This window comes from Rattus rattus, chromosome 12, assembly GCF_011064425.1.
Source record: "Rattus rattus isolate New Zealand chromosome 12, Rrattus_CSIRO_v1, whole genome shotgun sequence".
NCBI lineage: Eukaryota > Metazoa > Chordata > Mammalia > Rodentia > Muridae > Rattus > Rattus rattus.
The window spans coordinates 45,166,152-45,194,147 of record NC_046165.1 but is presented as its reverse complement, the minus strand read 5'-3'; the positions used below and the strand labels follow the sequence as shown (position 1 = coordinate 45,194,147).

The window sequence follows — 27,996 nt, the reverse complement described above, 5'->3', positions numbered from 1 at the left end:
TTCCTAGCACCTTTGTCAGCTGACTCACACAACCACTTGTAATTCCAGCTCAAAGGAGGCCTCTTCTGGCCTCTACAGACACCTGCACACATGGGGAGGGGGTGAAATAAACTTTTTTTTTAACTTTGCTTCACTGTATAAAATCTCCTGCTCTTACTTCAGCTGTTCATTGTACATCTTTCCCCCTTAAAATGTCGAAGCCATGTTTTCCTCCTGAATTGTACCATAAACAGCAGTATTGCTCCCTGCCAGCACTCTCTGCAGGCAGGTGCTTAAAGACCAAGACCTTCCTTCCTGCCGGTGGGTGGTCAAACTGAGGACAGGGGTCTGGACAGAGCGGGTGGAGTTCTCACTCGATTCCTAGGTTCCCTCTTTGATTGTATCTGCTTCTTTTTAAGCAAAATAAAGCAATCAGGATTTTTGGTATTTTGATTCAAGCTCAAAATGTTACTTCCCAATAACTCCCATAAGTCTTCTTTTGTCGTTGGATAGTCCACTGTGTTGAGCAGCTTTTCTTTGCTACGGTCAGGTGACGACAGGTGAGTCTGACAAAGTTCACTGTTCACTGCTTACTGAACACTGTGGAGCTTGCTGTCGCTTCCCTGACGTTTTCATACATGCATGTACCAAACCTAGATCATATCCATGCCGTCATTACCCTTCCTTATCCCCAAGGTGCATTTTATAAACGGCCTAAAGCCAGAAGTGGGGATTTTCAACTAGCAAGCATGTGAATTTTAAATCACTGAATTCAATACCCTCCACATTTAGGTCAACCTACCAACACTCTAAATGATGGCTTTTTCTTGCCAGATTGATGTATTTTCCTTCTTAGGCTAACCATCCTTCAGGCTTACAACATTCAGGTTTATTGAGCATGGGGAATATCTTTTAAAAAAAATCATTGCGTCTCGGTTTATAAAAGTCTACCAGCAGGAGCATTTATCACTCCCTGGGGTGACTGAACCATCCAGGTCTGGCTGCCTGTTAAAATGTGTGGCATTTGTGACAGGCTGGGGAGCTACAGCGGGGCTCCTGCCTTGGCGAGGTGAGATCCCCAAGCCTGACGGTCGCCTGGCTGCGGTCAGGATCACTGCAGTGAATAGGCACAGACAGAAAGGTCACCTCTCTATTTTGTTCATATTGAGCAATGCGTCAGATAATTATCTGTCTTTTGTTATCTAGGAAGAATAGGAGCATGGGAGGGGTGTTGTTTCATTTCCTTGAATTTTCTCCCTGAAACAGAATGGCTGTGCGTATAATCCACACAAAGAGCACAACACCCCAGAGGTGACCCACCCATTGTTAGGATCTGAGAGTCTTTGTTCTCAAGGAGATACTCAGCATGTGCCAGCCTTCTTCGAGACCGGTCCTTTAAACAACCATTCCAAAGGTCGTGTTCCATGAAAGGCTACAACAACGTGCACCTCAGCTGTGGGCATGTTTCCTGCCTGCCCCACACACACCAGTGGGCACATGTTTGCAGTGAATAAGTACCCAGGACGGATGGGGCTCTTGTCACCAAAGGGCCATGGGGACAGGATGCCAGGAGACTACAGAGAAGCAGAAGCAGGTGCTGTATAGGAAAACAGGCTCGCCTTGGGGAAGGCCAGTCACATGGTGGCTCTTCTCCACTCCACTCCACTCTTGGAATCCACCCAATAACCTCACCTGATCCCTTTCACACCCAGCAAACTATCTTTACCTCTAAACAGACAACCACAGTCTACAAAATACATAGATTTTCAGAAACTCTTTTGAGATTGAAAATGTCTTTGAAGCTCAGTCTCTCTAAGGAGTTCTTTATTGCCTGTATGTCTCTAAGATTAGAAGCCCCACCACACACACACATGACATAGTTCCTTACCTGTTCCTGCAAAACCTCTTAAAATCATTATCTGTGGGGCTGGCTAAGACTGCTTGCTAATGAGGCTAGGGAGGTGGCTCAGTGATGAAGAACACTGGCTGATCTTGCAGAAGTTCAGTTCCCAGCACCCACACAGTAGCTCATAACCATCTGTAACCCCAGTTCCAGGGGATCCAATGGCCTGGCCTTATTAAAAACTAAGTTCCTATCTGCCTGCCTTGGCTCCACCTCCAGACCTCCACCCACTTGGCTCCCCTGCTGACCGCGTCCCTTCCTCCGTGAGCATGCTGGATTCGGTGGGCCTGTGGGTTTTCCTCTTCTCTGGCCCTGTGCTGTACCCAATCCCACACTCTGAGCTCTCTGTCCCCCACCTCTCCTCTGCCTATCTTGTCCACGTCTTTCTGGGCTCCTTCATGCCACAATTCCATCTGGGCCACGTTCCTACACCCTTTCCAGGTGACTTACTCATTTTCATGGTTCCAGGCTATAAAAAAGTACATGCACAAATAAAATAAAATGTAGAAATTATAGGAATTTACAAAAATGAGCACCAAAAATCCTCAAATGAGTTCTCTCCTGTCTTACTTCATATTGCTAACGTAGCGTATATTAGAATGGTGCTTTGCATGTGATGAATCACCCTCACGTAGAAAAGGGTTTCAACCTGGAAAGTATTTTTTTTTTAAAGTGTTGTGCAATGGTTAAGAGGTGAGATTGAAAATTAAAGGTTCCAAGAATTTAAATCTTATGGAAGGCTTCATAGACTGTGAGTAGCAGATCAATCCTGAACTGGTTGCTAAGGCTGCGGGCGCATAGATGCGTCTCAGCGACTTTGAAGTAACTGCAGCTAAGTTACACAGATTGCAAGGACTGAGCTGAGTTTCCTGTCTCAGCGGGGGGGAGGTTAGAATGAGGCATCTCCTGTTCATGACCTCTCTGAGTTTCTAGTGTGCAGGTAGACCGTGCTGGACGCTACAGCAGGTCTGTATGCACCCAGGCAGAGGGCTCTGCTGTATGCACCCAGGCAGAGGGCTCTGCTGTATGCAGTCGACTTCAAGCCTGTCTTCAGCTCGGTGTCTGCCTACTCCCTCTGGCCCTCCTCTAGTCTGGACTGCTTGCCTATTGGCTCCACCTACCGCTGTGTGTCCTGCTGGCCCCTGACCTGTCCCCTTCCCCACTCCGCACTGGTTGCTGAGTACAGGTCCTCCCTGCCCCTGGCTGAAACTCACAGAACCAGGTCACACTGGGCTGCACATCCTTAAGGTCCTGTGTCTGACTCATAGCCAATGCATAGTAAATAAACCGTAGTGATGGTCTCAGTTCCTAACCATGGCTTCATTTCCTGGAGCTTTCTGTGATCCAAAAACAGCTAGTAAAAGATTCCAGGCGTAAATGCTTCGCACATTTAAAATTTGCTCTGCCCTGGGTAGCATCATGAGTGCTTGCACTGTAGGACTGTGCTCCCTCCCCCACAGGAACATGAGTCTGAGGTACTCGTCCGTCATCTTGTCATCTTGCCTGTCAGGAGAACCACGTGGTATCACAATGCTTGAGTTCAGAGAACCTTTATTTTACTTAATAATGGTCCTAAAGTGCAAGAAAAATGGTGCTGACTTAATTGCAGCCGGTTCTTCCAATTGATGTCTTTATTATTGGTGGTTTTTGTTCACCTTTTACTGTGCCCAGTGTATGAACTTCATCCTGGGAGTGTGTGGTACAGGCCTGTTCTCTCTGTGGCTCCAGGCAACCTTCAGGAACCCAGGAGCACAGCCCCGTGGTTCAGGGCAGACCTACTATGCTCACTGGCAAAGAAGAAAGGAGCACATAAAGCTCTGAGCATGACTACATCATGTAGTTTTACACTGAGGTCTGTGGGCCCGTCATGATACAGAGCTCAGGAGAAAGCACCTGTCTGCTGTCGCTGAATTCTCTCTCTCTAAACCTCTCGCTTGTACGTTGATGTACCTCCCCGCACAATGACACATTCCCTGGTTACTTTCCTAACATTGACGAGACCCTTGCACACGCTCCGCACTGTAATAGCCCTGGGAACAACCGCGCTCAGCAGAGCTGCTCCTGACCCACCGCTGGCGGCCAGCCTCCTCACTTTCCACTTCAAGAAAATTAAGGCAAGATAAGGAACTTCGGCCAAAACCAGTTCCCCGGTTAGTGCCAGAAATAGCATGGAAAGGCAGTTTTCTAGGTCCTAGTAAAGCCCTCTTTGCCAGGACATCAAGCTAACACTGAAAAAACTGTAAACCCCACTGAGTCCGTCTGGGGAGATGCTGCCTTAAGTAACAATCCCGCACTGGTCTGTAAACTCAACTTTTTTGTTTAAATTGACCCTGGGGACTGAAGTAGAACCCAAGTGAATGGAGGTGAGGACCTGCATGAGGAGTCTGGAACACAGAAGAACACAGTCTGGGGCTCTATTTGGAAAATGAGAACACTGGTCCCAGAAAGGCAATGTGAGTAACACAGCAAGTTAGAAGCCATAAGAGGCTCAAGTTTGGGTTTCACCTTTAGCCTCTGTCACCTGCTGTGAGCCCCTCCTTTCAACACTATCTTACCTCTTGGCCACTTTCCTTGTCTGACATCTGTGCTTACAGATGCCTGCCCTAATTCTCTCTGACTCACCTGAGAGAATGGGAGTAAGTCATGTCAAAATAAGACAAGGGGGGCATAGGCTGTTTCTGTTAAGCTGCCTCATGGGCAGACAGCACAGCCCTGATAAGCTGAACTGTTTGTCCCTGGGGTACCACAGTGCCCATAGGAGACAGACAGGAAGTTATCCCTGTCCTAAAGAGTTACAGGACAAGTCAGCCCCTGGAAGGATGCAGAGGAGGAAAGGTCTGTGCCAACCCCATTCAACCCCATGACCCTGGACTAAGTGTTCTGTCCCTGCGGTATGATCCACGCTATGGAACCCTTGGCCCAGACCTTCTCAGTGCCCTTTCCCAAAGGCTGTGCTGCCTGAGGCCCAGACCTCCCAAGCCCAGTACTGTTGGAGGAACCAGGAGGTGTGAGTGTGGCGAAGGAGGAAGACAGGCACACAGGAGGCAGAGCAGGGGACAGACTCCAGTCTTCCTAGGAAAAGGGCTGTCCGGGGTACAAGTGGGAAGTAGACAGACTCACACTCTTAGTGAAAAAGAGGATAACCTGCTCACCTGCGTGCTTATGTGAGCCCCTGGTTAGTTATGGGCATTGTACCTATGGATGTTCCTGATCACTGGGTAGCCAATGGTGCCCGACACAGATGTGTGTCATCTCAGAATGCTCTGAGTGTAACTGGAAAGCTCTGCTTGCTGACATTTAGAACTCTGAACTTGTTCCCAGGGTAAGGAGCCTTCAAAAAAAATTAAAGTATGTTTCACTGAATCTAGTAGTGCTCTTTCCCTACTGAAAAGTTCCCACCACTGTAGACCATTCCATCTGTCACCATTCTGTAGCCTTGGCATGGCTCTGGTGACAGTGCCTGTCCCACAGTCATTGTCTGAGCTGCAGAGGACTGAGCATCACTACTGCTAATACTAATGCTAACACTAATGCTAATGCTAATGCTAACACTGCTGCTGCTGCTGATACTAATGGTAATGCTAACACTAATGGTAATGCTAATGCTGCTGCTGCTGCTGCTGCTGGGGGGGGGTAGGGTGGGGGGACACACAAGCCAGTCCTGGCTTCCAAGTACTCACTCAGAATCCATACAACTGTAGGACACAAGTCAGATCTTCATGTCCTACAGCACTGACTGGTGGGAGTGCTATTTTATCAACAAATGGTTTCTTTTAAGAATGTGTATGATGGGAGGTGGAGTTAAGAGCACTTGTTTCTCTTACTGAGGACCCAGGTTCAGTTCCTAGCACCCACCTAATGGCTAACCATCCATAACTTCACTTTGAGCAGACCTGACTCCTTCTGATTTCCACAGTCACGAGGCACATAAATGGTGCACATGTACACATGAATGGAAAATCCTCACATACGTAAGTAGTTTTTAAAAGTACACATAGTAGGTGCTGTTGGTAAAGTGCTTATTGTGCATATGTGAGGACCTTAGTTTGAGTCTCAGAACCCAAGTCTGAAAGCACATGGCTGGTGGCATGTACTTAACAGTCCCAGCACTGGGGGGCAGAGGCAGGTGGATAACTGGGGCTCAGAGCCTAGTTAGTGAGGTCCAAGACAATGATAGACGCCCTTTCAAACAAACGAGGTAGGAGGTACCTAAGGAGTGACACCCACGTGCATACGAGCACACACACAGATGTGTGTGGATCTATGTAGTGAACATGTGTGGAGGTATGCTGTAATAGAGTGTGCTGTAATGAAGATCTCCATTGTAGTTATTTCATCTGTAACTTTGCACGTATCCTGAGTGCGGCTTTGAGCCAGTGAAAGAGTGTTGAAGACTCCCTCACCCCGTGAGCTTCGAGGACCACACCAGTTGCAAATGCTCTCCACCCCTGAGCTGTGCACACTCTATTCCTCATGCTAAGATGTCATATTCTGATGGATTGTTCTGACCCACAGTGGCTATGAGTGTGCGAGTCACCATGCTGTGCCTGTGCAAAAGAGGAAGAATGTTCTCTCCCGGTGTCATTATGTGGTTTTATAAGGACTCCATTGCCAAGGGTACCTGGGAGGAAGTAGGGGTAAGCAGAATAGGGAGGGGTTTGTGAACTTTGCACAACCTGAGATGGTAAACCATCGCGGTGTACCTAGAAGAAATGATGGTTAGCAGCATAGCATGGCTGTGTAGAGGGTGCTTCTCCAGTACAAAGGAAGGATTCAGTCAGTTGCCAGGTTTGTCACCTCCCACAGGGACTCTGCATCAGTGACCTGCCTGGTCAGGTTTACTTAGTGTCCCTGTTTTCAGAAAAGAATTCTCCATGCTGAGTGCATTTTGCGCATAGTTATGATGGCTGCCTCTCAGCTATTGTAGACGCTGGATCATATCGCAGCCACCTTTTGCTTTGTGATGGTAGGAACGGCTTTACCACTCACACTTCTCTTTCCCGGCTGCCTCAGCACCTCACAAAAATGCGTTATATGTTGCCTTCTGTTCTGAAGAAAGCACAAAACCAGATCATAAACCAATAGTCACCTGGCCAGGAAATGCCACAGGGCACCACTTAGCTTCAGCTAGACTGCAGAGCACTGAGTGTCTCCTGCCAGGCCATGTTATACACTGCAGACCAGAAACATTGACATGGTCCTGACCATATTCGAGGAGACCTCGCATGACTCTGAAGGTCAATGGTGTTGGATATCACCTTTTGGGAGGCTCTTAAAAATACCAGGCAAAAGGAGAAGAGGTGGAATATATGAGACCCAGCATTGGGCCCCATCCCTCCTTTCTCAGAATTTAGCTGACATTGTTTTCATGACTGTTTAGAATACCGACCGTCCTCCTGTGGAGGGGTAGCAGGAGGAGCCATCTCTGTGCCAGGAAACTGTAGCTGTGCCAGTTACTTATGAGGTATTTGTGTTCATGGTTTTTTGGTTTTGTTTTGTTTGGGGGTGGGGCGTCACTTACCTGCACTCAACGACAAAAACATTTGGTTTCCCTCAAAGATTCGTTCTTAAGTAAAGCCCACAAAAATCACCTTGAGTCCTTCATTTCTCATTCTCTACTTCCTGGGTTTCTGAAAATCTCCATCTGTTACTCCTGTTTGAGCTTAGAAAGAGAACAAGCAAGGTTCTCAAAGCAAAGTGAGAAGTAACTTTGGGCAGAGGGTTATTTACCCTGTCTTATTTCTAGCATCCATTCCGATAGTTTGTTTGTGTCTGGTAGCAAGTGGAGATCATCTCCATGGACTCACAGGCTGTGCCTGGAAGCCTCTCTCTGTTTCCTGCCTGTTAAGATGGCCTGCCATCCAGCGGCCCCGCTCTGTGCCAACTATGGGCTGACACACAGCACTGGACAAGGCCCATCATCTGTTCACATGAAGTAGAGCTTGATTTGAAATTATGTCCAGAAGTTAATGCTTACAAGTCTGTGTCTGAGCAGTTCTGGTGCTCGTTCATCTGTGTACCCATTATACAGAAGGCCAGCGTAACTACTGCTGTCCAGGAGTGGAGTATACAGTAGCACATTAGCAAGGGGTATCTCTCCGCTCCTTTAAGGTCAAACCTGTGAGATCTGTAAAATATTGCTCATTTTAACTTGGATGGGGGGGTGGTTGTTGTTGTTGTTGTTGTTGTTGTTGTTGTTGTTGTTGCATAGAAATGGCTCCTGGCATAGAGGGAAGGGAGAAAGCTCTTTGCCACAGACTCTGTAGACTGAAATACTGAAATAACATAAGGTATATTCTAAACATCTAATGGAGAAAGGGCATTTAGAGCTCTAATTTCAAACTTGTAAACATATGCACCAAGCACATCACTTGGACCCCAAATGAAAGTGTGCAAAGCCTCTAGGGTGCTTAGCTGGGAAGAGAAAGGAGGTGAGGCTACGGTGCGGAGTGGAGGTGGTGGCTGGGTTTGGGGAGGTGAACAAAGGGTCCAACTCAGAGTCGAGGAAAGTGCCAGTGAATCGTTTGAAAAACTCTCACAGGAAAAGTACAGAATTCTTTCACACCAGAATATGGGGCTTGGCAGGGCTGAAGAGGGTCCAGCCACTGCTGATCATAATGTCACGGGGCCCCTGGAGTAACTAGGATTGAGTGCTGATGTCGCCATGGACGTGTCGGGAGGCCATGCGGCGGTGGCGATGGGAACTGGGCCTAGGACCGCCAGCTTAGGCAGGCTATAGCAGCAGTGAAAGTCCGGGTTACGGGTGAGGAAAAGTTGAGAGGAGGGCTTTTAGGCAGGCTCTGAGGTAAGAGGACAGGAAGTCCCTGTTGGTGTGAAAACAGATGTAGCAAGGACTAAAGATGAATTGAAAACTTTCAGCCTTGCCAGGGATGGGAGTTGGGACATACAGAAGCTACTGGTAAGGCATTTTTATCCATCATTACCAGTGTAGAAGGAGCAGGTTATATAAAACTGACGATGGTCAACTTCTTATCACGAAAGGCCACCATTCCTGGGACATGCTCATGTGACTTTCATTCCTTCAGGATCTAGGAAAGAGCATTTGGGCCTGGTGAGAACAGCGGCGATGCCATGCTTCAGGGAGATGTGTTGTACCCACCTCAGTGTAGCCTGTCCCACCCTGCAGTCTTCTGTTCCCTGTACTGTGTCTCAGCAGAGGCAGACGCAGCTCCGCTCTAAGCACTCGGTGTCCCAGTGAGCATCGATTCATTACAACACGCTCAGGAGTCGGAGTATAGTCCAGTCAGCTGCTGCTAATGAGTAAATAGCAGGTGACTGGATGTGCACTACACGGGTTTCATTATGGATCGTTTTGTGGATTGGTGGCAAAGTGAAGACAGAACCTGGGGCCTCATGAATACCCAGCAGGCACTTTACCACTGAGGTATATCTTCTGCTCCATGTGGATATTGTCATGTCGAAAGTTCAAGACCCGTCTTCCCATCAGAAGTAAGGCATTCTCACGTCAGGCCTTAGCCTCTGACGACTGTCTCCCACTCATCCTCCATATACCAGTCGGATTGTTGCAAGCAGCAGAAAACCCACCATAATGCGGCTGCAGCTAGACCAATGGTTATTTCCTCCTGTAGACCACAGCAGTGACAGGGTCAGCAGCTAAAGAATGGTGTGAGTGGTGTGATCTCTTCCACTACTGTGATCTCTACAGTCATGTAGTTCATAGGCAGAGGCCCTGGTGCTTTGCCATGTCCTCAAGTGGACCTGGCAGGAAGTGTGTGTGTCTGTGTCTGTGTCTGTCTGTCTGTCTCTGTGTGTGTATGCATGTATGCTAAGAGTCAGCAAGGGATAATGCATGCCAAGTAGTAGAAAGTTCCTCACCACCTCCTTTCTGATGTGGGAGGAAACCCTCCTGACACTTTCTCTGACATCTCAGGTCACATCTCTAGACCTGTTGATGGTAAGGCCAAATGGAAAGACCATGCTTAATTCCACCACCCATAATTCACCTGGCTTCTGTCTAGAGGAAGAAGAGGGAGTGAATATTGGGTAAGGACCTAGAAGAGTCTGCCAGGCCATTCCTAGTCCCAATGTGGAAAGCAGTAATCAACTGTGTCGTCCAGTCAGACCTCCAAGAGTTAGCCTTCCTCCCGGAATTATGATCTGGCCATTTATACCATCTTACTGAACTTTACTTTAGCTTTTGTTTTTAAATTATAAACTCAAGGAGGAGCCTAAATATATGGGCCCTTCCCAGAATTATAGGCTTCGGTGAGTCATGTTCCCTCCAGGTCTGGCCTCTCATTACTTCATTCTGGAACATTTTATGAGTTGCAGTTTACAAGATCCATGTTTTCTTCTGTTTAATCCATGTGTAGGAGGATAATGGTTCTTAGGACTATGTCACACGTCCCTAATAGGAATTAAAGTACATCTGCTGTGAGAAATGTGTCAAGGGATTTAGCGCAAGTGTCGAGTTATGTCAAAAGTTAGAGGAACTGTTCTCTGACTGGGGGACAATGTTCATCGCCTTGTATGAATTCAGCAGTGTCTGTCTACTTTGCTCATTCGAATGCCTTTCCTAAGCTTTTGGTGGGTGAGCCCAGTTCTCAGAGGATACGCGCTCCAGCGGCACCTCAGGCGAGAGCTTATCTGCTTTCTGAATAGCAGTGCCACTCAGCATGCCTCCGTCTGCCAGAGCAGGCGGCTGCCCTGCTGCCCCCACAGAAACTAGATAAACTCCCCAGATGCCATGCTCCTAATTAAATATTCCTGGAATCTCACAGTATGTGTTTCTGTGAAATAAATCAGGGCTTGAGCGATGTTTCTGTCAAGAATTAGTCTATTTCGAAATGTCTCGTTGGTGTTGGTCTGGGGTCGTTAGTGGGCAGTGTGAGCAGAGGCACTTCCCCGCACATGGTCTGACAGAACCTGCTTCTTTCTGGCCAAAGCAGCCTGTGTTCTGCCTCTCTGATAGGTATTATAAGTGTCCTTGGGATATCGGAAACATGGCCAGGGTTCCTGAGGAGGTTATCAGAGAGGCCTCTCCTTTTGCCTCGTCATCTTTTTCTTAGTTCTCGAAGTCTCCTAGCAGACTGGCTGCTGGACTGTGTGCAGTGTCTACAGGAGAGAGCTAGTCTGAGCTAAGTGAAGCCACATGTCACATGGGAATTTGTTTTTCTTGCATTTTTCTAAGTCCTTTAATTTTAAAATAAACAACAGACCAGAAAGGACACACGCAGTGCAAAGTGAAGATCAGTGTCGAAAACGGTTCTTCCACTAGACCTGTGCTTGCTTGGACCAGTGTTAGGACTAACACACATGTGTGTACACGTGTGTGTCAAGGGTGGGGGTCAGATGACGAGAGGAGAGGAAGAAAGGGATTGATGTTAAATGTCGTCTTCAGTCCTTCAGTCTCCTCTCTTCCTGGTTGTGCATGTTCTGTGCTATGTTTTTGTTTTGTCAGCTCGACACAAGCTACCTTTATCTGGAGGGAGGAACCTCAATTGATAATATGCCTCTCTCAGATTGGCCTCTGGGCAAGTCTGTTGAGCATTTTCCTAATTCATGATTGATGTGGATGGGCCTGGTCCTCTTGGGGTAGTGCCACTCCAGGGTCCTGGATGGTGTGAGAAAGCAGGCTGAGCCAGTAAGTCATAGGGGAACAGGCCAGTAAGCAGCAGCCCTCGTAGCCTGCGCTTCAGTTCCTGTCTCCAGGTTCTGCTCTGAGTTCCTACCTGGGTTCCTTCAGTGATAGATGGAGTGTGACCTGAAAACAAGCCTTCTCTCCCCACACTGCCCTTCTCATTCATCCCAGCACCAGAACTGTAACTAGGGCAGAAATCCACAGCAAGGTCTCAGGTGTTGCTGTGACAGACCTGACAGTGCTGGTTTGGGCAGGATTGTGGGATGAGTTTGGAACTTTGGGCTGGAATAGCCATTGAGTGAAGAGCTTAATAAGCTGGCATAAGAACTTGAAAAAGAATACTGAGCATTGCGGGTAATGAAGGCCTCGCTTGTGGATTTCTGTGGGAAACTTGTGAATCCCAAAGACTCTTATCAGACCACTCATGTGACGGACTTTGAACTGGGAATCTGAGGGGTTGGTCAGCTGGTGCTGAAGAATCATCTGTGGCCAATAAGAGCCCTGCACCACTGACATGACACCTCTACTGGGACAGTCGATGCTGTCACTGGGACTGAGAGCTGGGGCTCAGATTCAGTGAGGTGAAACCTCCCGAGGGTGTCTCCCCACGTCAGCACACAGAAGCCGTGGTCCAAGAGGAGGACAGGGTAGGGCTGGCTGCACTTCATACAGGCAACTGGACTGGGGCATGTGTACCAGCCTCCCAGGAGGTTTTATAGGCATGGAGGGGCCCTGGAGGGCAGCTGAGGCTTGGCAGTGTGAAAGCCAGGAGAGGCCATTGGTGAGGGTGCAGCCTCAGTGGCAGTGGAGATGGAGTAATTGAAGGGATTGAGAGAGCGCTCAGTGCCCTTCTGCACCAGAACTCTACAGCTGAACATGGCTCAGCTCCTGATCTCTTCTTTAAAAGGAATTTCCTTCCCAACCAAATGGATGTTGAATGTGATGAAGCTTTTTCCAGACCCAGCCTCTAGTGAGCTGAGGGTACCAACCCCTCAGGACTCGGAGACAGGTTCATCCGTCATGCAGCACCTGGGGCTCGCAGGAGAGTGACCGTGCTTCAACTCTTCTTTTCAGATAACAATTGAAAGAGACAGTAATGAAGACGTGAGTGAGCCCAAACACGGCAAGGAGGACCCAGACAACATGCCCCATGTGGGCGGCAACACCTGGGCTGGTGGAACAGGTCAGTAGCCCATGCGCTCTCCTGGGTCTCGGCAGATTGCCTTAAGTCCATCAAGGCCAGCATTCCAGCCCTGAGATAGTCCCTGCGCTGGTTCTTCTCAGCCTCTCGATCTGTTAGATGTGTTCTCCCCCTCTGCACCTGCACAACATCAAGACATGCAGAACACCTGGCACTGGGAACCCCAGACTCTGCCACTCTGTGACCTAAAGCTGTTTACCCCTACTTGTAGTTGCTTTATCCATTAAAGGAGGAAGGGGTAACCTTATCTGCCTCATGAGCTCAGGCTAAAGATTAAATATGAACTTAGATCACAGACCACAACAGTTGGGCTGAAGAACATGGTCCCTGGAGTGTCTCCCTTCTTTTCAATTCCTTGCCTTTGCAATTGTGCGCGAAATCTACAGCAAGTTCTTGAGGAACTAACGTGGGGAAGAAGTCGTTCTTGTCCTCATCTGAGAAGGGAGTGTGTGGAGGTCCACAGCTTGGAGATAAGGTTGGTGTGCTTTGCGCTGATGGCAGGGTGCCACTCCTTCCTCTTGGCTGCCCTCCTAGACCATTGTTCCCAAGCCTGCCGTCTTCCTTTTTCCTCCCAGCAGCTGCAGCAGACACATGTGCCGGCTCACAGGAACAGGGCCAGACTGCGCACTGTCTGGCTATCTCGCCAGGAGAAGTGCTGGCACGGCTCAGTCCTTCACCTTCCCCTAGGATGCTCTGTGCCTCTTGGCCTTGAGGGTTGGCAGGAAATGGGTTTCTGTGCTGAGACAATATGCTGTCAAATAAGCCCGGCACCTCTTGCCTACTCTGTTTATTCACCGAGCCTCAGCTTTAAAGAAAGGCTATTTTTAGAAGTGTCCTTTGATCTGGAAGTTAGTGTCAAGCCAACAATATTTAATCCATATGGAATGCATCATGGAATGAGCTGGCCAGATGTCAGCTTCCCAGTAGTGCCTACGCAGAGGCAAGGTTTCATTTGTTAATACATGGGAGTCTGCTAGGCCCAGCACCTATTCAGACCAAACGTCCTGTCTGCTTCCCGGCCTTGGATCTTTCAGTTGATCAAGGCTCCTGGGCTTCAATCTGTCTCTTTCTGTCATTTGTGCCCTTCGGAATGCTCTACATTAAACCCAACTCTGGGCCAGCAAGTCATTTGGTTCTTTTCCATCATCACAGTCTTTTCTTCCCCCTGTGGCCCACCCCTTTCTTCCCCCTGTGCTCCCACCCCTTTCTTCCCCCTGTGGCCCACCCCTTTCTTCCCCCTGTGGCCCATCCCTTTCTTCCCCCTGTGCTCCCACCCTTATCTTATGTACTGGTTGATGTGAGTCCAAGTTCATCTGTAAGCATGTTTCATTTAAATAATATGAATTTAGAACTGTAGGGTAGGGAGAAGTCTTTCCATATGAAGGATCAGTCTCAGCTGACTCCCCCAGGGGCCACCTGACCCATTCTGACCACACCCACGCAGTCTCTAACCATTGGATCCTCTTCTCACCAAAGTGACGACCTGTGGGCACACAGGGAGCTTTATGCTCAATCCTGTCCCACAGATCCTCAAGGAGAACTACCATAGCGGAGCAGGTCAAACCACAGCTTTCCACCCTCAGGGCTTGTCACTGCCAACCAGTACAACTTTCTGCCACATGCCTGCTGGACGTGAAACTGGGAAGCATACAATATAGAAGGGATTTTCCACCACCCACTTCTAAATGAAATAAGATGTGCTCAATCAGAAGACTGAAATACTGTGATTAATAGATATCACTGCTCTCTCGGTGCTTCGCCAAAGGAAATGACCCACCTGGACTTTGATGAAGCAAAGAGTTCATGCCAAGTTCTCATTTTTAATTTATTAGACAAATCAAAGCTCTAGTGGGGGAGAGTAACAAAATTTATCCAAAGTCTAAACGGTTTCCAATTTTCCACCATATGAATCTAGAAATGACCTCACTCTCTGTGTCACTGAATCATGTAATTATCACAGGGGCATGCACTCACATAGCTCTTACTGCATGCCAGACACATTCCCAAGCAGTTCAGCCGTGTGAAAATCCCATCAGACAGGTATTGCCATCCCATGCTGTAGGTTAGCACTGAGGCACGGAGAAGATTCTTCTGGTGACCCAGCTACTGAGTTAAACCAGGTTCAAACCCAGACAGTCTGTCTTAATTACTCAACCAGCTTGGAATAGCAACACAGTGCTAGACTGTGCAGTCTGACACTGCCTCTCCAATCCTGGATGCTCATTAAGTTCCCAGATTACATATGCATAAACAAAGAGACCTGGTCACTAGTTATCTAGGAGCAAGGATAATAAATCATTCACACAAAGGCCAGATGTGGCCAACAAACGTAAGTATTTTCTTTGGTCAGTATAACTAGACCAAGCTTTCCTCTGTAATCAGCCAGTGTCTCTACCCCCGTACAGTACTACCTACCTTGCCATAGAGGCACGTAACTTTCAGTTTAGTGTAAATAGCTCGCACAGCATTACATGACGTGTACTTACAGGCACGTAAACTTGGGCTGATTGAAAGACTGTCCTGAAGCTAATGATGTTTATCTGTTGAGCGTTATTCAAAACTGAAAGTCAAACCTACATAATCATTGGCTCAGCTCCTGCCTAGTAAGTGATGTGAGGCCACAGAGATGTCATTTAGTTTCTCTGTGAATCATTTTCATTTTTTTCAAAACAGAAGAAACTTTATCTATAACCTGTCTTGGTATTTTAGGGGAAAAAAAGGTAACTAGGAGTGTTGCCTCTTTTAACTAGTGGCCATGAAATATCTACAGCCGCTGTCACAGAGCCATTCATCTAGGGCAGAACAAAGACATCCACAAACAGTGCACAGAATCACTATTCCCCACAAGGCAGAGACATCTTAGAGTTTGGACAAAGGTGGTGTGAACTAACTGCCAGGTAGTTCAATTAATATTCCTCACAGGACTGTCTTCAAGCCATGATCTGACTTTTGTTTTGTGGCCAGGTTCTAGACATAACAACTATGTCCTCATGATTTCTTTCCAGGGGGAAGAGACACTGCAGGTCTTGGTGGCAAAGGAGGTCCTTATCGCTTGGATGCAGGCCACCCAGTGTATCAAGTCTCTGAGGTTGAGAAAGATGCAGTTCCTGAGGATATCAAGAGAGCTGCAAGAGAGATGGCCCAGAGAGCATTTCAGCAGAGGTGAGTGTGCATTTAGAGCGGTGCAGGTGAGTGGTGCGTGCCCACACACACACTCACTCACATTCACACACTCACACACATTCACACTCATACACATACACACTCACACACACATATACACACATACACACTCACACATACACATACACATACACACACACACAAACACACATACACACTCACACACACATACACACTCACACATACACACTCACACACACACACTCACTCACACACGCACATACACACACACACATACACACTCACACACACACACACACACACACACACACATACACACACACACACACATACACACACATACACACACACACACACATACACACACACACACACACACTCACACACATACACACACACTCACACATACACACTCACACATCACACATACACATACACACATACACACTCTCACACACATACACACTCACACATACACATACACACACACAGTCACGTACATACAGTCACACACACATACAGTCACACACACAAAGCTAATGTCGCAAGGACTATGTCCTAGGATGATACTGAGAAAGGTAAAATCTCTGGGCTAACATCAGCAGGGCCTGTACTCACTTAGGGTTTGGAGGTAAGAGCTTTGTTTGGGCTACTTTGATTGGCCCCCACTAGAAAGGAAGAATCCACAGGGTATTTTATTAGACGTTCACATGTGCTCTTCCAAAAAAAAGTGAAAAACCCCAAAGCAGCAGGGAGCCCTTCTCTTACTGCAGAGCACGGAGCATGGAGGAGGGATAGAAAGCAGATCTGCATGTCTGTGCTCTGTGGAAGGAGCCTGGGCAGCCAGACAAAAACATACTCCAGAGTATGTGAGTTATGAAATTCCTCCCACGTAGAACATCTGGTATGTTATTACACGCCGTGCTCTCACATCCTACAAGTAAACAGAAGAGAACAATAGAGACAAAAATGCAGGTCCAGCCTGCCACACCCTCAGGAAAGCCTGCAAGCCTCACCCCTGTGTACAGCAGGTAAACTTCACATGTCTGGTCGGCGTTGCCCTCAGCCTCCTCACTAACTTCCTGGAACCTTGGGCAGCTGCTCTGTCCTCGCTATACCATGCATGCTGCATCCGTGGAAATGGGGAACCACCCCCCATCCCCAGGTTCTGAGAATGGAAAACTTATTAGGGAATCAAAGTATTCATTTCTCAAAAGACCTGGACATAACAAGTCTTATTAGAATTAAAATATTGCTCCACATCTCATATGAAAAATAAAACTTCCTTTGAGAAAAAAATAGGAATTAGGCATGCGTCATTCTCCTCTTCAATTAGTGAATGGTTGTTACTGCCACACCCCAGCCCGCGCAAGTAATCATCCGGTCTGAATTTGCCTACATGGACGTGCAGAGTGCCCTAGCACATGAGTGTTTCCAGGAGGCAGGAAGTCTTCATAGTGGCACTTAGCCATGAGCAAGCTAAGAGGATTCTCCTCTCTGGTTGCCACGAGAAACAAAAGCCTATTGGGGCACTATTAAGACCCTACAGGGAAAGGCCAAGAGTTAGCTGTGATCTCAGACGACTGAATGGACTGATTATAGGAGAGGGGGCCATCCCTGTCTTTTCAGACCTGCCCGTGAGGTGGTGACAGGGAGGACGCAGGCAGGGCGTGCAAAGGAAGAAATGAAACACACAGAGGTCCTGGGGAAGACGGCACATCAAAGCAAGAGCAAACGCTACCTTAGAAATGGCCTTGCGACCCATTGGATGAGGGTCTACCTAGTAGTGCTGATTTTGTCTTTAACTTTGTATTATGGACCTTTTCAAGCCCAACTGCAAATAATGAGAACCCTGTGGACCCCTGCCCCCACACCATTCCCACTCTCCACTTTGGATTGTTTAATCCAAGATATTATCTCATCTCATCGTAAATATTACAGACTGTATCTCTACACACAAGAACTAAATAAGACAGAAATCCCACAGCCCTGCTGATACACACATTCATTTTTGTGGTAATAACTCTTTACTGTCGTCTTGATTACAGATGAGTCATGTGGACAGTGAGGTCAGGTCCGGAGGCTTTTACAGCATCCTGTATCTTGTCTCCAACACTGACCACTCTCCTGTCTTATCACTTGTGGGAGGGACTGCTTCTCCTTCCTCTGTAAATTCCACGAGGACAGAACCTGGAGTGGGGCAAACACTCACAGAGAATGAGTAACACGCATGTGCGTGCAGGAGCCAGCTCTCACCTGTTAGTTCTTGTCCTTGCTGTCTGTGATGGACTGACTAAGCAGTCCTCACCATTAGTTAGAAGTCTCCCCTGGTACAAAGGCCCTTCCCACATCATTCCCAGCATTCAGTTAGCATTGAGTCAAACCAGATATTAGCCCTGCACCTCAAGAGTTGAGCGGCTGAAGCTGACTAACAGGGACACAAGCCTAGGACTTGCAGATCACGTACAGAAACATAGTGACATCAGGTGAGTGGGGACAGGGAAGTGCTCACACTCTGCTAAAGCACACGTGGAAAAGCTGCTGTCGGGTGGGCCACCTCTGTGGAGACTGCACCCACCATTTGCATAACTAAGCAGCTCCTCATTCTTGAATCCAAATTATAGCATGTAAGTCTAACCTATAGAAGAAGTAAAATAAGGACAGGATTCCCAGACTCTTTTTTTTTTTTTTGGTTTTTTTTTTTTTGGAGCTGGGGACCGAACCCAGGGCCTTGCGCTTCCTAGGCAAGCACTCTACCACTGAGCTAAATCCCCAACCGGATTCCCAGACTCTTACATGATGATAAATATACCCTTTAAACACGTACCGCCAACAGCCTGCTGCTGGTTCACACTGATTCCCAGGAGGCTCACCTAACCAGAGCCTAAAGTGTCCTGCTTCATTCTCTCATTTCCTGCTTCGTTCGATCTTCAACATTCAGAACATATCATCCACTGTGAGTGTCCTCTGAGTGTTCTAGTGAAGGCTGACATAACCTGAAATATGATTTCCAGATTTCCTCATAATTAAATTAGCATTGGATGGTTGGGGTGCACAATGATCACCCCAGAGATAGCTATGTAGCTAGAGCTAATTCTGATCTCTCCCAAGGCCACTCTGCTCCATGTGGCTCACTGGCAGCCTGAGTCCTCTTCTCTGTGTGTATTCATCCCCTCTTCTGGTTCTTTCCCACCTACCATGCTCCAAGGACAAGCTCTGTCCACACATTTCCCAATCAGTACTGACCTGAGTTCTTTGAGAAAGTGCGTCTTGACTGCCTAGACATGAGGAGGTATGTGGCATATCCTACCTAGTGTTCACTGTGCCCCACTTCTGTTCCCCAAAACTGAAGATTTAACCTAACCTAATGGAATGTATAGAGAATTCAGACTGCGGAAACTAAACAGAAGACGTATTGTTAGGCGGCGAAGTCTCAGGCACAAATTCCTTTTTGTTCTTTAGAACCGAGAGTTAATAGGACTTAGAAGGGCATCTTGGCATGTCACCTTGAGGGGGTGGCATTGGATACTATAGTGGCCTTGTCTATATTTACCTTTTGATAGCCAGTGCTTTCAAAGTATTACATAACAACGCATTGAGTGTCACTGTGTATCAGGGTCTGTGCTGAGTATTAAAGACTCAGAAAGTAAGATGTGGTCTTATTACATACATGGAGTTCTGAGCTTCCTCCATTCTGATTATATTTTCCCAGTGTTTTGTCTGAGAGTGAAGAATAGAAACCTTCTATAAATATACTTTATATATAATTTCAGCTATGCATATAGGTTTTCTGCCTACACACACAAAATGAGACAATTGTGTCATGCTTAGACTTTTGAGGGATGCATTTCATATATCTTGTCCTGATATCATCATCTGTAATATTTATAGCCATGCACAGAAATGTGTGTTAAATTAATACACTGTGGCTTTCACACTGGAAAACCTAAAGCCATTTGCTTACAAAAAGACCCCTTTGCTTAGGATTAACTTTAGGTGGCTGTGCTCTGCTTTGATGTTAAACTAAATATCTGTGAGGCCAAAAGGCATTGGGCCCCCTGGAGCTGCAGCTGCAGGTGGTTGTGAGCCACCTAGTAGGACCGTTTGCATGAGAGATGCCATCATATATGATGTACGGTTGGGGCTTTCCCTTTGTCCTGGGGGCCAGTTTGTTCATCAATTAGCAGTGGACTTTGAGCATTACCGTCCTTTGAATCTAGGGGCATCACTGGTGACATCATTTCTTGGTCTTTCTTCTCAAAGTAGTACAAAGTCACCAGGGAGTTGTTAGAGGTCCTGTCAGTGTGTAAGCAGTGTAAGGAGGCTCACACGAACGTGGCTTAAGCGGTGTCATCTTACCCCTCTGGTTTCAGACTAAAGGAGATCCAAATGAGTGAGTACGATGCCGCAACCTATGAGCGGTTTTCAAGTGCTGTCCAGCGGCAGGTGCATGCCCTTCGAGTCATCCTGGATAATCTACAGGTAACCTTTCTCTGTGGGCACAAAGGACTTGGGAAAATCTGGACTTACACCAAAACTGCTGGGGAAAGTTAGCTGAGCACTAATCAGCCAACCAGAAAGTCATTTCAAGGTCAACACACAAGGCTGTGAACTCAACCCTGTGATTGTCTTAGGGAAGTTCTCCCGGGGAAAATATCTGACCTCACCTTTCTCTTCCTGTCCAGGAAGCCGTAATTTTACCAGTGACCCTCCCAGACAGTGACTTCCTGACTCCCCTCAGGGAAGATCTGTGTATATCTCACCTCTCCTGCAAGTTCACAAATAGAACTCTCTCTCCCCTTAAATCACTTTACTGCCACTGAAGAACAGATTGGGCCAGGCAGGGTGTGCTTTCTCTGTGTCCCCTGCCACCTCCTCTTCCTGCCCTCCTCTAATCCTGTATTGCCCCACCTCTTGGCTGTTTTACAAGATTCTCAGTGTCTGAGGACCGGTGGGCACTGGTACAAATTTTTAAAATATCAAGATACTTCAATATTTCCTAAGTAAAGACTATAATTTCTGTCCAGTCTACTCCCTAAATTACACATGAAATCAGAATATTTGTCCAGAAACTGAATGATCATTTTAGGGGAAGGAGCCCCAGCCTGCACTGAAGTCTTACATATGCTTCCCATGGAGTTCTTGACTTTGGTTCCCGTCTGTTCACTCTTTGTATTCATCACTGTTCTCTTAAAGGAACATTTATTATGTTTTGTTAGATATTGGAGTGTGGGATGCAGTTTAAATCTTCCATTTTAACCCAAAACTCTGAGGCTTCATTTTTATCAGTGTTTTTTTTAATATGTGTATCTGTGTGAGTGAATGCCATGTGTATGCAGTGTGCAGAGAGACCAGAAGAGGGCATTGGATCCCTTGGAGATAGAATTTAGGCAGTTGTGTGTCACCTCATGTGGGAACAGAACTGGCTTCCGGAAAAGCACAAGAGTCCCAACTGCTGAGCCCTCTCCCTAGCCTAGGTCTTCATGTTAAAGAGCTGAAGTTCACTGTCCAGAGGGTGAGCCTCTCAAATGGTTGACCAGATACCTGATTTCAAAGTCTAGCTGAGATGGTCATCACAGTCTTCCATGCTCATGGAATATAGATATTTTGCCCCCATTTTATAAGAAGGAAACTTAAGACTACACAAACAGTGCAGTTTCCTGGGTTGTGTGGCCAATGGAGCAGGTTCTGAGCCCAAATCAGGCTCCTGTTATCTGCCAGGTCCTTGTCATCTTCCTCAACCCTGTTGCCCATCCCAAGGGCAGTTCTCATTCATGACCATAATACGTTTTGTACCATCAGCCAGATGCCGGCACAACACTTGCCCATGTTCCCTTACTGAATCTTTAAGCCATAGGGGAATTATTTTGGGTGGGTTTTCTAATCCTCAAGTCATAGTTCTGAGGCTGCTTATCTTGGCCATAGCTACTGGCCAAGAATAGATGAGTCCTCATGTAAGCTATAAAACTGCAGATTGTGGCCAAAGCAAGAAGATTTTGGGTTGGTCCCTCCCCGAAGTCTTCAGCGAATGCTGTGTAACTGTAACTAACTCCCCAGCTGTTTTGACATTGCTGTGTAATAGCTGTAACCATGGGCGTTTCCTCACTGAGTGTACACGGTGTGGTCAGAAATGAGCAGGATGGCTTTCCAGAGCTCAGCTTTAGGCCCGCACAGGCTTGATTCCATTCAACATGGACTATTATGCTGTTATAATAGCCAATAGTAATGAAATTACTGGGAAATGTTATTAAAACGGAATACAAAATACAGGCTCCTGGGGGGCGGTGGTCAGAAACTGAGACTCAGGCTGACCTCAGCCTTGCCGTCTTCCCACCTGTGCCTCCTCAGTCCTGAGGCACACAGCAGCTCCTAGCTTCAGGCTCCTGTTCGTCTTAGCTATAAGGTATGAACACCATGGCTGGACCATGGCTACACACCTTTAATCCCAGCACTCAGGAGGCAGAGAGGCGGATCTCTGTGAGCTCAAGGTCAGCCTGGTCTACAGAGCAAATTCCAGGACAACCAGGGCCATTACACAGAGGAACACTGTCTTGAAAACCAAAGGAACAAAAAGATACAAATACCAGATGTCTTTGTCAATTGCTGTGCTAGTTTCTAAATGCTTTCTGTCATTCTCTGTGACCTGTGACGCCACTGACCAGTAACAAATGTCTGCAGACTGAAAGCAGTTGTTGAAGCCATCATATAGACAGAAGAAACACCTGTAGATAGGATTTACTTGGCCACGAGGCTGTATGGAGAAGAACACAGAGTCCAGAATGACTCAGGCTTGGTGTCTGGGGCGTAGGCCTGGAGGCCGAAGAAAACACTAAAGAGAGCAAGGCTGGCTGTATTGTGTCACCGCTGAGGTGCCTGGAATAGACTGATGCCCTCTGTCTTCAGAATGTGTGTGGCACAGCCATCTGGAAGAAGGACTCAGAGAGAAAGATGGAAGCCAGGAACCGAACCATGAAGTAATCTGAATAATACACAGGAGAATGAGACAAGCTCGGGTTCAGAGGATGGACAGGAGGACAGTGCCTGAAGGAACCCTGGAAAACAAGGAGTAGGGGACTTGAGAGGAAAGACTTGCGAAGAAGGTAGCTGTTCCCCCTGGACGCTGGTGTGTTCTCATTCCTGGGATACCTGAACAACAGTGCAGACGTGGCATTTAAAGGTTTTAATGTGTAAGCCAGTGTTCAGGAACAGAGTTGAGTCAGCTTGGAGCTGCATGTCCCTAAGGATGTCTGTGTCTGTGGTTCTGTGGTTCTGCTGTTGCTTGTACTGGAGTAGCCCAAGTCAAGAGAGAAGAAAGGTGTCTTGGTTAGGGTTTTATTGCTGTGAACAGGCACCATGATCAATTCAAGTCTTATAAAGGACAGCATTTAATTGAGGCTGGCTTACAGGTCCAGAGGTTCAGTCCATTATCAAGCATGGCAGCATCCAGGCAGGCATGTCTGGAGGAGCTTAGAGTTCTACATCTTCATCCAAAGGAAGCCAGGAACAGACTGAGCATCCTCAGGAAGCTAGGAGGAGGGTCTCCAAGCCCATGCCCAAAGTGAAACCCTTCCTTCATCAAGGCCACACCTACTAATAGTGCCACTCTCTGGGCCAAGCATATTTAAACCACACAGAAGGGGAAAGTTTAAAAATGTCTGCATTTAAGGGAAGCAGCAAAAAGCTAAGATGTCCTTTCTTAGCACATCTGCACCTCATCTGTCAGTACAATGCCAACCTTGTGTACAAGCCAGATAGAGCACTGATTTCCAGGGTACTGAACACTGCTATCTTACCAGGCTGTAAACCTAGGTAACCTTGGAACCAGGTTACCTTGCCAGGTGTGGTTAATCTTGATGGTCAACTTGACTGGTCCTCAAGTCAACTAAGAGGCAAGCCTCTGGACACACCTATGGGGGACCTCACCCGCTGTGAGTGGCACTGTTTCTGTTTGGGATCCTGAGCTTGATGAACAGAGACACTGAGCTAGGCAGCCTCAAGCAGTCATTGCCTGACTGTGGCTGTGTGTGACCAGCTGCTCCAAGCTACTACCAGTATGGCCCCATGTTTTGATGGACTGCATCCTTGACCTGAGAGACAGAGCAAACCCTTTCTCCCATACGGTGTTTTAGTCAGAGTATTTTAGCACAGCAACAGGGAAAGGAATGACACCCAGTGACACTAAAGTGGTTGAAAAGTACAAAGCTATTTTTCCTATTCTACTAAGAAGTAAATTGTAGAGCCTTTCTGTGCTGCCCAGGGACAGGTTCTTCATTCCCATTGTAACGTAAAGGGAAGTGTGCACAGTGTCTGTCTAGAACTCTTGATATCCTGCAATGAAGGAGGAGGATGTCCTCAAATTCCTTGCCAAAGGCACCCTCTTAGGTGGCACCAACCCTGACTTTCAAATGGAGCAGTACATCTGGGAAAGGAAAAGTAATGGTATCTACATCATAAATCTGAAGGAGAGGCTGTTGATTTCAACTTGGGCTGTGGTTGCCATCGAGAACCCTGCTGATGTCACCTCCAGGAGCACCAGCCAGCGAGCCATGCTGAAGCTCGCTACTGCCATTGGAGCCACTCCCATTGCTGGCTGCTTAGGGACCTTCAGTAACCAGATCCAAGCAGCCTTCAGTGAGCCGCGTCTTCTGGTGGTGAGTGATCCCAAGACAGACCACCACCCCCTCACAGAGGCGTGTTGTGTCAACCTGCCCACCACTGCTCTGTGTTAAACAGACTCCTCTGCACTACGTGGGCATTGCCATCCCATGGACAACATGGGAGCTCACTCAGTGAGTCTGACATGGGGGATGCGGGCCTGGGAAGGATTCCACAGGCATAGCACTATATCCCATGAAGACCAGTGGGAGGTTACATCTGATGACTTCTCTACAGAGACCTGGGGGGTGGGGTGAGAAGGAGGAGCAGGCTGCTGTTGAGAAGGCTGTGACCAAGGAGGAATTTCAGGGCGAATGGACCATGCCAGCCCTTGAGTTCACTGCTGCTCAGCCTGAGGTGGCAGATTGGTCCGAGAATGCAGCTGCCATCTGTGCTCGTGCAGAAGTTCCCTACTGAAGACACGAGTGCCCCATCAGCCACTGAGGAGCTCAGCAGCTCCCACCAAGTGGGTTAGAGCCACCACGGAGAGGTCCTGAGCTGCTCCGCAGACACCTGAGCAGAGGGGAAAGTGGAAGGGCAATAAAGTTCCTAAAAGCTGAGTAAGAGAAATGAATCGTGGGGAGTGCTAATGACATACAAGAAATTTTGAAGAATTTCTACCAAGTATAATGTACTGGAACTTATGCCAAAGACAATTTTAAAAGCCTTTATGAAAAAATAGCATTGCTAGCAAGTGTGTCAAACCTATCTGGAGCTGGGGAGAAGCACATCACTTAACCCCTGTTTTGTCCGTGCCTAGCAGCACAGGGAGCACTGCAGCACTGAAGAGGAGGAAGAGGAGAAAGGCCGACATATGCAGTGGCTGCAGCAAGCAGAAAGATAAGATGGTAAAGAGGCCAGCCCAGCCCCAGGGCTTTGAATGAGAATGGCTCACGTATTTCAATGCTTAATCTCCAGTTGGTGGAACTGTTTAGGAAGGATTAGGAGGTGTGACCTTGTTGGAGAGGTGTGTCACTGGGGATGGGCTTTGTGGTTTCAAAAACCCCATGCCATTCCCAGTTAGCTTGTTCTCTGCTTCCTACTTGTGGATCAAGATGTAAGCTCTCAGCTACTGCCCCCAGCACAATTGCCTGCCTGCCTCCTGCCTCCTGCCTGCCTGCCTGCCTCCCTGCCTGCCCTGCCTGCCTGCCTGCCTGCCTGCCTGCCTGCCCCTGCCCGCCTGCCTGCCTGCCTGCCTGCCTCCCTGCCTCCCTGCCTGCCTGCCTGCCTGCCTGCCTGCCTGCCTGCTGCCTGCCTGCCTGCCTGCCTGCCTGCCTGCCTGCCTGCCTGCCTGCCTGCCTGCCTGCCTGCCTGCCTGCCTCCTGCCTGCCCTCCCTGCCTGCCTGCCTCCTGCCTCCCTCCCGCCCCTGCCTGCCTCCTGCCTGCCTGCCTGCCTGCCTGCCTGCCTGCCTGCCTGCCTGCCTGCCTGCCTGCCTCCCTGCCTGCCTGCCTGCCTGCCTGCCTCCTGCCTGCCTCTGCCTGCCTGCCCCCCTGCCTCCTCCTCCCTGCCTGCCCTGCCTCCTCCTCCTGCCTGCCTGCCTGCCTGCCTGCCTGCCTGCCTGCCTGCCTGCCTGCCTGCCTGCCTGCCTGCCATGCTCCCCACCATGATGGTCATAGACTCATCCTCTACAACTGAGAACCCCAAATTAATATTTTATTTTATAAGTTGCTTGGTCATGGTGTTTTATCATGGCAAGAAAATAGTAACTAAGACAAAAATCAGATCAGCACTACCAGACACTGAAAGTCGGCCCCATTGCAGTGGCTCTTCCAGCGCATGAAGCGCTGTGGAGATGCAGTTCTCCTGCCAGGACTAGCCACAGCTTCAGGTCCTTTCTTACAGCTTCTGAGGTGATGGTATAGCCTGAATTCAACCAACGCCAGCTTAAATTCCTTAAGGGTCCCGATAGTAATTAAGAGGAAAGAACATGCATGCAAGGGTGGCCCAGCTGCTCTGTTCCTGAACAACTTCGTCATCTGAGAACAAGAACACAAGAAAAAATGCAACAGGGCAGCTGAAGGACTACATGGAATGACAAGCCAGGACGTGGGAGTGGCAGCCAGGCTAGCATGGCTTATTTTTGTTCTCATTAGCAATGTCTCCTATGTGAAGTAAGACAGAGATTTAAAGGAATCAAAGCACAGCTGATAAAGGGGTCAAACGTAGTAAGGAAAGAGGGAAAGAGCAATCAAACAAAATCCAGTGCCCGGACTTAAGTCTGCTCAAGAAGTAGAACAGGCTTGACCCAGCCTGGAGTGCAGACCACAGGGGATCCCATGAAAACTTGGGAAAGAACTAGTGAGGATAAAATTTAAAAACAAACCTAACTGGAGAGAAGCATCCAGCGAAAAGGGTGCACTGAGCTGAAGAAGGCCTGCATGTGTGGGCCCGGAGAACATTACTGAGTACGTCAGCACCACGTGCTGTCTGTGTCTCATATCTTGGGGCCGTTAGAATACATGGAGAAAATGTGAGATCTGGAAGTGGTGTAGCTGGGTCTTCAGGCAGAGCTGTTTTCATTGCGTTTGCTTACTATTGGGGGGGAGGGGATACATGCATACAGCGCATGTGGATGTCAGAGGACAACTTTCTGGAGTCAGTTCTCCAAGTAGGTCCCAGGGATTGAACTCAAGTTTTCAGGCTTCATGGCAAGTAGTTTTATCGGATTAGCCATCTTGCCAGCCCCAAAGTCCTATTCTTTTCTTGACATATTTTAGGGAAACCGTCTTTGTGCTACAGAATGCTTTGGGATATAATCATCATAGGAAAAAATGGCAGCATGAGAAAATTAAGACCAAACTCTCCAGAGTCTTGTGTGATGACCAAAGATAACAATTACGATATTCTAAGAAGAAAATAACTTCCCTATCAAGTGCAGTAACAGTAACCCATGTCTAAGCAGGCACACTTTTATCATGTCATAATTATTAGCATGAAATAAAAGTGCTCCCTGCTGCTGCGTCTGTGTACCAAGCCTCCACGGAATCACGTGACTCACAGCGCTCCATCACTGCGCCACTTCCTGTCCATCCAAGGTCCATGGCACCCACAGCTAGGGATTAATTTCTTGTCCATTGTTACAAGTTCTGGGTCTGATTCTGTCAGAAATGGACTTGACATAACTCCCACAGGAGTTATCAACCACTCTGTGGTCTTGAGGGGTACCCCACAATAAAGTTTTTTTTAATGAGATTTTAATTTTCTTAAATATGGCGCCCCTGGAGCAGTCATCACTGTACTAATTTTTCTAAGATTTTTATAGTTATGTGTGTGTGGTTTATGCATGTAAGTGCAGTCCTTGTCCAGGTCAGAAGTGGGCATCAGATGCCCTGGAGCTGGAATCACAGGTTGCTGTGAGCGAGTGTGCATGCTGGAAGCCAAACGAGTCGTCTGCCAGAGCACTAGGTGCTCTACCATCTCTCCAGCCCCGTACGGTAATGTATAAGGCAACAAAGCACAGTGCTCTAGTCACTTTACTACAGCAAGGTCAC

At 47.9% G+C, this 27,996-nt stretch overlaps 1 protein-coding gene across 1 annotated transcript in view; it reads left to right on the top strand.

Moving 5' to 3' along the window:
* Window positions 1-27,996, top strand: part of Vwa8 (von Willebrand factor A domain containing 8) — a 320,387-nt gene that overhangs the window by 275,589 nt on the left and 16,802 nt on the right. The window contains exons 38-40 of the mRNA XM_032918098.1: window positions 12,579-12,687; window positions 15,711-15,867; window positions 20,223-20,331. Of these exons, the coding sequence (XP_032773989.1) occupies window positions 12,579-12,687; window positions 15,711-15,867; window positions 20,223-20,331 (375 nt within the window). The remainder of the gene's footprint in view (window positions 1-12,578; window positions 12,688-15,710; window positions 15,868-20,222; window positions 20,332-27,996) is intronic.